General features: G+C 43.5%; 1 protein-coding gene across 21 annotated transcripts in view; it reads left to right on the forward strand.

The window, feature by feature from the left end:
• ppfibp2b (PPFIA binding protein 2b) overlaps positions 1 to 12,688 on the forward strand; it is a 62,188-nt gene that overhangs the window by 32,163 nt on the left and 17,337 nt on the right. For 11 of the 21 annotated variants that reach the window (XM_034288514.1, XM_034288513.1, XM_034288518.1 and 8 more), the window contains 4 exons: positions 6,683 to 6,823; positions 10,685 to 10,894; positions 11,835 to 11,927; positions 12,185 to 12,313. In XM_034288514.1, coding sequence (XP_034144405.1) covers positions 6,683 to 6,823; positions 10,685 to 10,894; positions 11,835 to 11,927; positions 12,185 to 12,313 — 573 coding nt within the window. Of the gene's footprint in view, positions 1 to 6,115; positions 6,221 to 6,682; positions 6,824 to 10,684; positions 10,895 to 11,834; positions 11,928 to 12,184; positions 12,314 to 12,688 lie in introns of those variants that run through there. The other 10 variants (XM_013138812.3, XM_013138815.3, XM_020040263.2 and 7 more) reach the window with 6 other exon arrangements.

Genomic DNA, 12,688 nt, shown 5'->3' on the forward strand with positions numbered 1-12,688 from the left:
TAAAACATAAAGCAGCATGACAAACAGAGTCCAGGCTTTTTAAAACAGAAGCCAAGGCATGCATGTATAGTTAATCACCATGATCTCACATCAACATAAAAGTGGCCTGAGCAATTTCATTTCTATGTCAAGATGACAAGCATGTTTTATTTCTAAAATAACCCAATTCTGATCTTACATGTAGTGGAGAATGGGCCGACTGATTCAAGCTGATAGAAGAGCAACTTTGACTGAAATAACCACTTGTTACAACCGAGGTATGCAGCAAAGCATTTGTGAAGCCACAACACGCACAAGCTATAACAGCAGAAAACCCAACCGGGTACCACTCATCTCCACTACAAATAGGAAAAAGAGGCTACAATATGCACAAGCTCACCAAAATTGGACAGTTGAAGACTGGAAGAATGTTGCCTGGTCTGATGGGTCTTGATTTCTGTTGAGACATTCAGATGGTAGAGTCAGAATTTGGCGTAAACAGAATGAGAACATGGATCCATCATGCCTTGTTACCACTGTGCAGGCTGGTGGTGGTGGTGTAATGGTGTGGGGGATGTTTTCTTGGCACACTTTAGGCCCCTTAGTGCCAATTGGGCATCGTTTAAACATGACAATGAGTGCCTCTTGAACATGACAATGAGTTCACTGTACTGAAATGGCCCCCACAGTCACCAGATCTCAGCCCAATAGAGCATCTTTGGGATGTGGTGGAACGGGAGCTTCATGCCCTGGATGTGCATCCCACAAATCTCCATCAACTGCAAGATGCTATCCTGTCAATATGGGCCAAAATTTCTAAAGAATGCTTTCAGCACCTTGTTGAATCAATGCCACGTAGAATTAAGGCAGTTTTGAATGCGAAAGGGGGTCAAAAACAGTATTAGTATGGTGTTCCTAATAATCCTTTAGGTGAGTGTATATTGTAAACAATAATGGACCCAAAATCAAACGCTGGGGAACTCCTTTATGAACTGCAATAAATTTAGATTCACACCTATCCGAAGCAACTGCTCGAGTCCTATCACTAAGATAGTTCTGAAACCATGAACAATAATTCATTTTCATGCCCAATGACAGCAAGACAGCATGGTCAACAGTGTCAAATGCTTGTGAAAGGTCAATAAATAAAGCAATACAATTTAGTTTTGCATCCAAGGCCTTAGCAATACAATCTACAACCAACATGGTCACAGTAATAGGACTGTGCCCTGGTCTAAAACCAGATTGAAATTTGTTCAATACGCCATTTTCAGTTAAAAAAGAACACAACTGTATGTTTAATAGTGACTCCAATATCTTAGCAAGACAAAACAATTTGGAAATAGGTGCATAATTATCAAGGACACTATGTCTCCACCTTTATGTAGAAGCAACACATGACATTAGTGTCTCCACCTTTATTTAGAGGCAGCACATGACACTAGTGTCTCCACCTTTATTTAGAGGCAGCACATGACACTAGTGTCTCCACCTTTATGCAGAGGTGCACAAGTGCAGTTTTAAAATCATTGGAATGATCCCAGTTGACAAAGTTATATTAAATGTGTTATTGTCCCTTAGATAAATGGTGCTGCCTTGACCAGTAAGCATGGGTCTAATTTATCAGGACCTGAATTCCTAGCATTTATAGTTATCAATGCATCGAGCACTTTTCTGAGAATAGTATAAGGGAAAGATCTTGATTATTATCAGAAGTTTTCCTGCTTATACTGTATATCCAGTTATCATATGGGGCAGTAGCCGAATGTTTTTCAAAGAGGTTGCCTGCTCTAATAAAGTGGCCATTAAAATCAGTAACTATAGTGTTCTGGTCAGTAATAGAGTAGGACCATTCTCTAAGAATAATTTATTTTGGTAAGGTGTGTGAGCTGTACTTCAATGATTGAACTGTTTTCCAAAATCTTGCTGAATTTCCATTACATTCTAGTAAAATAGTTAGGTAGTAGTCAGATTTGGTATTTCTAATAAACTTAGTACATATATTTCATAGTGGCCTAAAGGCTAGCCAGTCAGAGCTTAAATCAGTTTTCCTAGCCTTGGCCCAAGCCACATCTCCATTATAAATGGCGTCAAATACATCAGCATTAAACCAGTGATTTGATCTATTCCGTAATCTTGCTCTTTTGAATGGGGCATGCATATCAGCAATAGAATTAAAAACACTAGTAAAACACTCTAGGGCAGTCTCTGCATTAGTAAAATCACAGATGTAATCTATGTTCAAGATCTTTAAAAAAAGCTTGTAATTAAATATGCAATTTTTATATTTCTTATTGCACATTGTTGGCATGAAACTCATCCACTTAATGAAGCTGTCACTTAGCAGTTGACAGCGCTAGCAGTTGTTTCCGTGGTAGCACTGGACAGTAAGGCATTGGACCGTGTCTGTGGTGGATAGGCGTGGAGGGAGATGAGTTGTGCTTGTATCGTCCGTGACGGGGTGAGTTGGAAAGGCTGAAGATCCATTGATCTGTCTGCTGATGCCTCTTATCGGGCTTTGTGTGGAAGCACTGGCACACAAAGCTACTCAACTTGGAAATCAACAAGCTCTGTTTGGGCTTTTCAATGCTCTTCTAGATAGTGATGTCTCTTCTGCTTCTTTAGCCACCTATTGTTAAAGAAAACCTCATGCAGGCTTTGTGATTTAATTAATATCATTTGACTTCTGAAATAAAACCTTTGTGTTTTGTTTAAATTGTGTATATATATATATATATATATATATATATATGTGTATATATATATATATGTGTATGTATGTATGTATATATATGTATATATATATGTATATATATATATATACATACACAGTGGACAGAACAAGTATTTGATACACTCACGATTTTGCAGGGTTGCCCTGGCTGTGTGTTTTGGGTCGTTGTCATGCTGGAAGACCCAGCCACGACCCATCTTCAATGCTCTTACTGAGGGAAGGAGGTTGTTGGCCAAGATCTCGCGATACATGGCCCCATCCATCCTCCCCTCAATACGGTGCAGTCGTCCTGTCCCCTTTGCAGAAAAGCATCCCCAAAGAATGATGTTTCCACCTCCATGCTTCACGGTTGGGATGGTGTTCTTGGGGTTGTACTTATCCTTCTTCTTCCTCCAAACACGTTTAGACCAAAAAGCTCTATTTTTGTCTCATCAAACCACAAGACCTTCTCCCATTCCTCCTCTGGATCATCCAGATGGTCATTGGAAAACTTCAGACGGGCCTGGATATGCGCTAGCTTGATCAGGGGGACCTTGCCTGTGCTGCAAGATTTTAATCCATGATGGCGTAGTGTGTTACTAATGGTTTTCTTTGAGACTGTGGTCCCAGCTCTCTTCAGGTCATTGACCAAGTCCTGCCATGTAGTTCTGGGCTGATCCCTCACCTTCCTCATGATCATTGATGCCCCACGAGGTGAGATCTTGCATGGAGCCCTAGACTGAGGGAGATTGACCGTCATCTTGAACTTCTTCCATTTTCTAATAATTGCGCAAACAGTTGTTGCCTTCTCACCAAGCTGCTTGCCTATTGTCCTGAAGCCCATCCCAGCCTTGTGCAGGTCTACAATATTATCCCTGATGTCCTTACCCAGCTCTCTGGTCTTGGCCATCAAACAGGTGCAGTTAATGCAGGTAATGAGTGGAGAACAGTAGGGCTTCTCAAAGAAAAACTAACAGGTCTGTGAGAGCCGGAATTCTTACTGGTTGGTAGATGATCAAATACCTATGTCATGGAATAAAACCCAAATTCATTATTAAAAAATCATACAATGTGATTTTCTGGATTTTTGTTTTTGATTCCGTCTCTCACAGTTGAAGTGTACCTATGATAAAAATTACAGACCTCTACATGCTATGTAAGTAGGAAAACCTGCAAAATCTGCAGTGTATCAAATACTTGTTCTCACCACTGTGTGTGTATATATATATATATATATATATATATATATATATATATATATATATATATATATATATATATATATATTAAAATGCTCCAGAAAGAATTAAGAGACCACTACACCTTTTTCTAACCTTTCCAAAAAAGGAAAGTTTTATGTGTGGAACAGAAGTGTTCAATTTGCAGTGGTCTCTTAATTTTAACCTTTCTGTTCATCACTCAAAACCTTCCTTTTCAACTATTTTGGAAAGGAAAAAGGTGCAGTGGTCTCTTAATTTCTTCCGGAGCTGTGTATATATATATATATACATTTCAACAACCTTTATAATTTGTTGTTCATCTGTTTATCTGTTTTTGTTACTACGTCATCTCATTACATATTCATGCACAATATAGCTGCTTGTCGTGGTTACAGAGGCCCCTGCTAGGCGTATGTGTCAGGGCTGGGTAGTGGGCGGGGGGGGGGACCCTTGTGTTTGACTTGCATTGATAACCAGGCATTCTCTGTCTTCACATGGCCCCTTCGGACAGATCTGGCCAAACATTGTGTGAGGTGTGATAAGACAAGGTCAATGTTTTTCTCCTAAACTGAAATGGAGATAGCCGCTTTCAAAGAGAATACTTATCAGTGTCTGCCACCAGTGAAAGGTAATGGATTAATGTGTGGTGTAGAACATTTCCCCAACAGACTTATCAGGCGTACAATCCCTGAGAGCGGAATGCAGTGAGGGGGTGGCCGTCAAACAGGCTTCTCTCCATCGCTCTCCTTCTCTCTTTCTTACTCTTTCACTTCCTGCCTCTCTCTCTCTCTCTCTCACACACACACACACACAAATGGATTCATTCTCACATACACACACACGCACACACACACAGACACACTGTACACACACCTCACGCATAAAACTGTTTGATCACCACATATAGGGTCACCTAATTAGGACTGTTCTTCCTTCTACATGGTTTTACTTAATGAGCACTCCACTTCCTGGCCCAGACTTCCTACAGTAGATCTGATGGGCTGTTTAGCCAACTCCTATAGGCATTTAAACTGTAAAAGATTATGTACTTCTTCGTTTTACATCACTAACCAGACAGTCTACAGTCTACCTGCTGCATTCTGACACCCTGAAACATCTCGGACTCTGACCAGGGTAAAGGATGAGCTCCTGTTTCAGGTGGAGAAGAGTTGGAGGTGACTGAGGTAATGTCTCTGAAAGCCTGAGTGGCATTTTGATGTAGTCAGGCTATGGCACAGTGCTCTGTCTGAGAGACTATTGTGAGGAACACAGTCCATTCCAACGCAGATAAACAGATAGATGGATATCAGAACGTCACAGCCTGCAGATCTGGGTTGGAGGGGCTGATAAGCCTACATTTGTTTTACTTCTTAATTAGTTCAAAGGAAAGATTTTAACAGGCTCAGTTAGCTAGGTACAGTATCAGTTGCTGGGCTTTAATGGAAATAACCTTCAAATTGCTTTAAATGCTCGTCTGATCCAGCACTAAGTCATCTCAGTTTTGAGTTTCAGATGTCACAGGGTGCCATAGGTTATCCTACAGATTACATGTTCAGTGTATTTCCCCTGAGCTTTTGGTAATTATAGGGTTTCCATTCCATCTGTTTGTCTGTCGGCTGCTGTGCACTCGCTCTTTTCCCTGTGATGTCACTTAGTGTCCCGTAATTAACTTTCCAAATAATTTAGCCGTCAATAGGTTAGTGGTTTGGGGTGTTTTGAACAGCTTTTGGCAGATCATTTAGACTAACGTGAAGGACACTTTTTTCAGAAGCATGAACAGAAGTAATTTTGCCACTGTGGAATAATGAAGTCTCGTCTGTAGTATTGAAAGTATGACCTATCTCTGGAGCAGGAACAGGAAATCCAAAGAGCATAAGGGAAGTGTATTTACTATGTGTCACAACTCACACACCCACCTCCTCCTCACAAACACAAACACACACACACACATGTACATTTCTCTCCACTGTGACTACAGTATGTCTTTTGACCATTTACAGACTTTCATTTTGTTCTGTTTGTTCTATCTCTCTGCCTTTCTCTCTCTCTCTTTCTCGCTGTCATTCTCTACCTCTTTCTTTTTCTCTCTGTCTTTCTCTCGTGCTCAAACCTTTTCATACCCCCCCCCCGTACCCCCCCACCCCCCACCTCTCACATGTCGTGTCAGACAGAGGAAGTAAGAATAGAGCGACTAGGCGTTGTGTATATTTAGCAGTGCTGGGTCCCAGGCTTGCAGGCTCAACTGTTGGTTCGGGGAACTCTGTGTCCACTGGAGCGGCACACTGGCTGTGCACTGCGCTCCGCTAAGGTTGTCCACTGGATACGGCGTGTGTGTGTGTGTGTAGCGGAGTGTTAACGTGTGTGTCCCCGTGGCTGTAAGTGTGTGTGTAGCGGAGTGTTAACATGTGTGTCCCCGCGGCTGTAGGTATGTGTGTCTCCCCGGCTGTGTGTGAGTGTGTAGCGGAGTGTTAACGTGTGTGTCCCCGCGGCTGTAGGTGTGTGTGTCTCCCCGGCTGTGTGTGTGTGTGTGTGTAGCGGAGTGTTAACATACGTGTCTCCGTGGCTGTGTGTGAGTGTGTGTGTAGCGGAGTGTTAACACGTGTGTCTCCGTGGCTGTGTGTGTGTGTGTTTAGCGGAGTGTTAACACGTGTGTCTCTGTGGCTGTGTGTGTGTGTATTTAGCGGAGTGTTAACGCGTGTGTCTCCGTGGCTGTGTGTGTGTGTTTAGCGGAGTGTTAACGCGTGTGTCTCCGTGGCTGTGTGTGGTACAGGAGCTGCTGTGCCGGACGTCGTTGGAGACCCAGAAACTAGACCTGATGGATGAGGTTTCCTACCTGAAACTCAAGCTGGTCGGCATGGAGGAGGAACAGAACCACAGGGATAGCAGAGAGGACCAGCAGAACAAAGCTGAGGTATAGAATCATAGCACGGGCCAAGAGGGGAGAGGATGTGTGTGGAACAATCCCAGACTCTGGGCTTGTACACCGTAAAATTGGACTTAAGCTAATTGTCTCTAAAAAAGAAACTGAGAACTGGTTTCTCCACTCTGGGATTTGTGTGGTGTCACTGTTTATCCGCAGCTGTTAGCAGGAGTCTCACAGGGTTCTATGGTGTGAGACAGCACAGTGTCTTTGTTCAAACATGACAGGAATGTGGAGTGAAAAACAAACATCCTTCCATCAGCAGTGAGCATGATGTCTCACCCCTCTGACCCCCAGGTTGTGGTCTGTTCTCACCGCGTTCAACTCCACCTGTTGTGCCCTTTGACGCTGGAACGTGATCAGGGGAATGTGCGTTTGATGTGGCCCAGACCACAGCGTGTCGTCGGGCCTATCTAGAGCTGTCAGATAGTTCAGGGGACATGGACTTGGAGGAAGTGATATGGAGACACAGACCTTGAGTGTGGCAAAGCAGACAATGCCTTGCTCACGGTTTTTGAAGAGTCACATGGCTTGGGCAGAGTGACTGCAGAAGTAACGGACGTCCATAATAATAACAACACAAGTTAACACGTTCTGTTACTTAAAACCTTTTTATTTATATTAAAGAGGAACTGAAGGTTTTCAGAGCATGGGACAACCTGACAAGATCAAACACTCCCCCAGACAAAACAGATTTCCTGGGCAGACAGGCTGGAAAGATCCCTTCACAGAAGTACCTCTTCTGTGGGTCTGTCAGAACCTATATGTTCCTTTTTGTTTCATTAAAATTGGCATTATTTAACTCGTTAATTACTTCAATCATAGTAGCTTGCTATAAAATGGCCAAGCTGGCTGCTTGTTTACATGCTTGATTAACAGGCGTGTAAGGCATGATATACTGAGTTATATTTGTTCTGAGGTGGAGGAGAGAGATGGTTGACGTGAAGACGGCTTGGCTTGAGGTGCTGCAAATTATGATGTGATACCTATTATGTTATGGCTATTGGCATCTATACATAATTGAATTACAGAATGGGTAGATACTTGTGCAGTAGTGGATACTATGTGAACTGAATCACAGCATGGCTAGATACTTATGGAGTTGTGGACACTATGTGAACTGAATCACAGCATGGCTAGATACTTATGGAGTTGTGGAGACTATGCAGGAACTCACAATGCCCTTTGAACGTCTGGCAGGCCAAATATGGGAAGGAGACTTATGTGAGTGTTTTGCGTAGACGCTTTGTTGCATTTTCGTGTGTCTAGGAAAACATTCTCGGGAATGCAAAACAGTCGGGCTTAACGGGTTCCCGTGCTTTTGAAATTATGGTCCAGATGCGGAACACTAGAATCCCTTTTGTTCCAGTTCAGTTTCTGTTCCTGAAGATGTTCTTTTGTTGCTTTCTGTTTTTCAGTTCTGTTCCTTAAAACACTTCCACCCCCGGCTCTGAACACTGCTGGTTGGCTGATATTAGTTCCTCTATCTAAAGCCAGTCAGGTCCCACCCATACAATTGCTGGATTTCACATAAGGTCAAATGTTGCGTTATCCCTCTGGAGAATGGGCAGTCTTGTCCGCAGTCAAATTAAATCCAGAAAGCTGACAAACAACCCCAAAACAAACACCCCATTCCAATTCCACGGCACCTCGGACTCTGCTCAACAAGCCCTTTGTGCTGCTTTGTTCATTGTATCACACCCAGCTGCACTTATGGCACTGAAACATGTGAGTGTAAGACCTTGAGCAGGATAGGGCACGAGGAGAGAAGAGATAAAACAGACTTATCCTGTGGCGTTGGCAGCATTTAAACTCTGCCTGCATGGCTGTCACAAGAGAATCAGACCCGACACAACCTCCAGACTGTCTGTACAACAAAGGCTGGCCTTGTGTTAAATAAACAGGGTTTAGGGTTGTAGACATGATGAAGCCTAGGAAACCAAAATGGCCCACTGTCCTAAATGGTTATAGGAAGGCTGAGAAGAGCCAGAAGTAACCAGAGAAAAAGTCAGTGGGGCCTAAACAAAAGCTGCTGCCACTCAATGAGGCCTGAACAAGAGCTGCTGCCATACAATGGTGATGAGATGCAAGGGGCAGAAGGGAGAGGGCAAATGGCTGGTGAGACATAACGTGGGGCAGAAGAGACAGGATAAGAGGCTGGTGAGACATAACGAAGGGTAGAAGAGACAGGATAAGAGGCTGGTGAGACATAACGAAGGGTAGAAGAGACAGGATAACGGGTTGGTGAGACATAACGAAGGGTAGAAGAGACAGGATAAGGGGCTGGTGAGACATAACGAAGGGTAGAAGAGACAGGATAAGGGGCTAGTGAGACATAATGAAGGGTTGAAGAGACAGGATAAGGGGCTGGTGAGACATAACGAAGGGTAGAAGAGACTGGATAAGAGGCAGGTGAGACATAATGAAGGGTAGAAGAGACAGGATAAGAGGCAGGTGAGACATAACGAAGGGTGGAAGAGACAGGATAAGAGGCAGGTGAGACATAACGAAAGGTAGAAGAGACAGGTTAAGAGGCAGGTGAGACATAACGAAGGGTAGAAGACACAGGATAAGGGGCTGGTGAGACATTACGAAGGGTAGAAGAGACAGGGTATCAAAGTGTGCCTTGCAGGTTCATGCTCTCCGACTCTTTCTAGAGCATGACCTTACCTCAGACAAGAACATTATACTAGGACGCCACCGTCTCTCGTCAAGTCTTCTTAGACAACCTCTTAAGTAGTCCCACAGCCCTCTCCCCCACACATCCCATTAAAAACCTAATTAAAGAAAAAGTTATCTTGCCTTGCACTAACTAACACTGTACTTGACTTTTTCTCCCAACTTCTAGATTAGACTTTTGCTGATAGCTACTACGTGAAGTGCAAATGTTCTTGCTCTTTCAACTTTGTGTGTTTGTCCTACCTAGCAATCTTAAGATAGAAGACTGAAATGTAAAGTGTAATGATCTCAGTGAAGAGCTGGACTCCGTGCCGGACGTGGTGCCGTGGAAACATGAAACCAGTCTGCATTTGTTTAATCCACAAACCATGTCCCTGGGAGTTCCAGCTGCCAGGGTCCATGCAGCAAAGGGGGAAATGGCAGAAATGTATTAGGAACATTCCACAAGTGCAAACACTTTCCCTGCGGAGACCTCCCGGTCAGGACCGAGCGCAGAGTGTACAGCTATATATAGTGGAGGGACATATGTCTTATCTTTAGAAGTACTATAAGTGTAACATCAACTGGGACTTTCATATGAAACTTCCTGTCTTCGCAGGCCATGCATTTCTGTCAGTGTGTCCAAGATTTGGACATTAAAAACCCACACCTGTCCTCCTTTCCACTCAGGATATGAGAGTTGAATTCATCCTACCCGGTATTTGAGTCAGAGTGATATTAAAACATAGTTCCCGCTTACCCTAATTGTACATTTTGTATATTTACTTTACAAATGATATAATAATATTATAGTTGCTTTGATCCCTTTCTAAATCATTGGTTATCTCCACCTCCCCCGTGGAGTAAAGGGATCTTTTGGACAGCACCCAGACAAGACAGTCTTCACATTTGCACTTTGAGAATTGCAAAGTAGGTCAGGAACTTGGTTTACGGTCTGGCAGCGGGACAGTTTATCCATGTGAATGATTGGCACTGTTCAAATCAGCCCTGAGGCTCAGAGGACGCTTTTCTCTCACTCTAGTAGTAAACACTTCCACGTATATGTTACATAGAAAAATACAGTGGGGAGAACAAGTATTTGGTACACTGCCGATTTTCTCCCCACTGTACAAACATTGCATGTCATTGTGAAACTTTTATCCTCTTTCTGTTTCCCCCCTCCCTCTCGCACAGTGTGTGGTAAATCTGATAAGCGAGCTCCAGGAGCAGATGTGTAGGTTTCAGGAAGAGATCCACACCCGCATCATGGAAAAACGGGCTTTGGAGGCCCAGGGGGAGGCCCTGGGGGAGAGTGGGTCCCGCGAGGCCCACGACCAGAGCCCCGACGTGGGCTTGGGTGGCTCTGACGTGGAGGAGGTTTGCTGTCGCTGCGGTGGACAGAATGTAGGCAGCACCCCCATGGACGCGCCTCTCCCCACCTCTGCTAACCACCGTGTTTCAGACCCCTCGGGAGTCACTAACATTAACCGCTTCTCCTCAGAGGCCCCGGGGCTCTAGTTTGGCTACAGTGTGGGAAGCCAGTGGGTTTTCCTCCATATATGGGTCTTGTCTCAACCTGGGTTACTCATTCTAACTGGTGTTTTTATTTTTATTTTTTTTGCATGATCGTGGTTCACCTTGTTTATGCAACCAGGGTTCAAAGGTTACTGTCTCCAAACACTGGTCTCGGTTGATGGTTTACGCTTCTACCCTGTCTCTGAATACCTTCAAATCTGTCTCCCTTCAAATCTATCTAGTTTCTCGATGTTGAAGTATTTTATGATTTTATGAAATTGGCCAAGGAAGATGATATGGTTGTTGCCAGTTCATTATAAAATGTAGCCTTTACAGAACGTTTTGAAGTGGACCTAATGTTTGTTGAAACAATTTGGCAAACAGCTGATGTGTAATGGACATCAACATTGGTCCATTTTGAGAAGCCTACGCCATCACCTTATTGCTTGCTCTTTGGGTTTTAAGCTGGGCATCTGTAGAAGCACTTTGTGACAACTGCTGGTGTAAAAAGGGCTTTTATAAAATACAGTACATTCGTTTGATTGACTGATCACTGCTGAATGAAAGACAGGGTACGGACTCACGGATCACGTGTTAAAATATTCACCTGCTGTATTTCCTGGGATGTAGCGGTTGAGCTTTCCATGTCTTAACCGCACTGTGTTCTGCCTGTTGTGTCCCCGTTTGAAAACCTTGAAAAGTAATGTTTGTACCCCAGCACTGTTTTTGAACTTTGGAAGAAGTTTTCTTTCTAGTGTGGATGGCAGAAGGAATAGCATGATGTTTTGGGGCTGGAGATATTACTACAAATAATTGTTTTCATTGACAGGGTTTACTGCAAGAACTACGTCTTCTTAAGAGTAAAGTGGATGAGCTGGAGGGGGAGAAATCACAGTATGAGAGAAAACTAAAAGCCACAAAGGTAAAAACATTTATATACATTCTCTTGTTGTAATGTGTAATTTTGTCAGCTTTCTTCTACACAGTTGACAACCTTGTCAGCTTAGTTTACTCAGGCTTTAAGGTGATGTCCGCTTGGTTATGTTCAGTTGCTTGCTTTCACGCTTAATATTTCTAGAAAGATAACATAATTAATTGTATTTGGTTGCTCTTGGAGGTAATCTGTGCTGCTGTCTCCCAACTTACTGTCCCCCCCCCCTCTGGCTTTCTCTCCTCTAGCTCTCTATCTCATACTCTCTCCATGTGTGTTACCAGTCGCTCATGACCCAGCTCTCTAGCCTGAAGCTCACTGTAGAGCACACCCAGGTAGAGAAGCAGCACTGGGAGGAGAGATGGCGGTCCGCTCAGGTGCCTCTTCTTCCTTACCCTGTGTCTTCTCTTCACCCTCTTCCTGCTCCTGCTCCTGTTGTTTTCTGTTCCTCCTCCTTTTCCTTCACTCCTCTTGTTTACCCCAGTTGTGGAATCTCATCCATCCGTTCCCTCACATGTAGGGGATGCTATTGGGATCCTGAGCTGTCTGTTCTCCGTACAGACTCCAAATGAGAAGCACTGTCAGTCCTCTGGTCATGTTTCAATATGGATCCCATGCCCTTTTTATTTCCTTCAAACCTAGATGTTTTTGTTTGATAGTAGGGAGTGATACATAGTAGGATATAAACGTTGTTATACTGAATATGAGGACAGAAAGACAAAAAACGATGATGGTCGCTGATTATCAAACAT

Source organism: Esox lucius, chromosome 19 (genome assembly GCF_011004845.1).
Source record: "Esox lucius isolate fEsoLuc1 chromosome 19, fEsoLuc1.pri, whole genome shotgun sequence".
Lineage (NCBI taxonomy): Eukaryota > Metazoa > Chordata > Actinopteri > Esociformes > Esocidae > Esox > Esox lucius.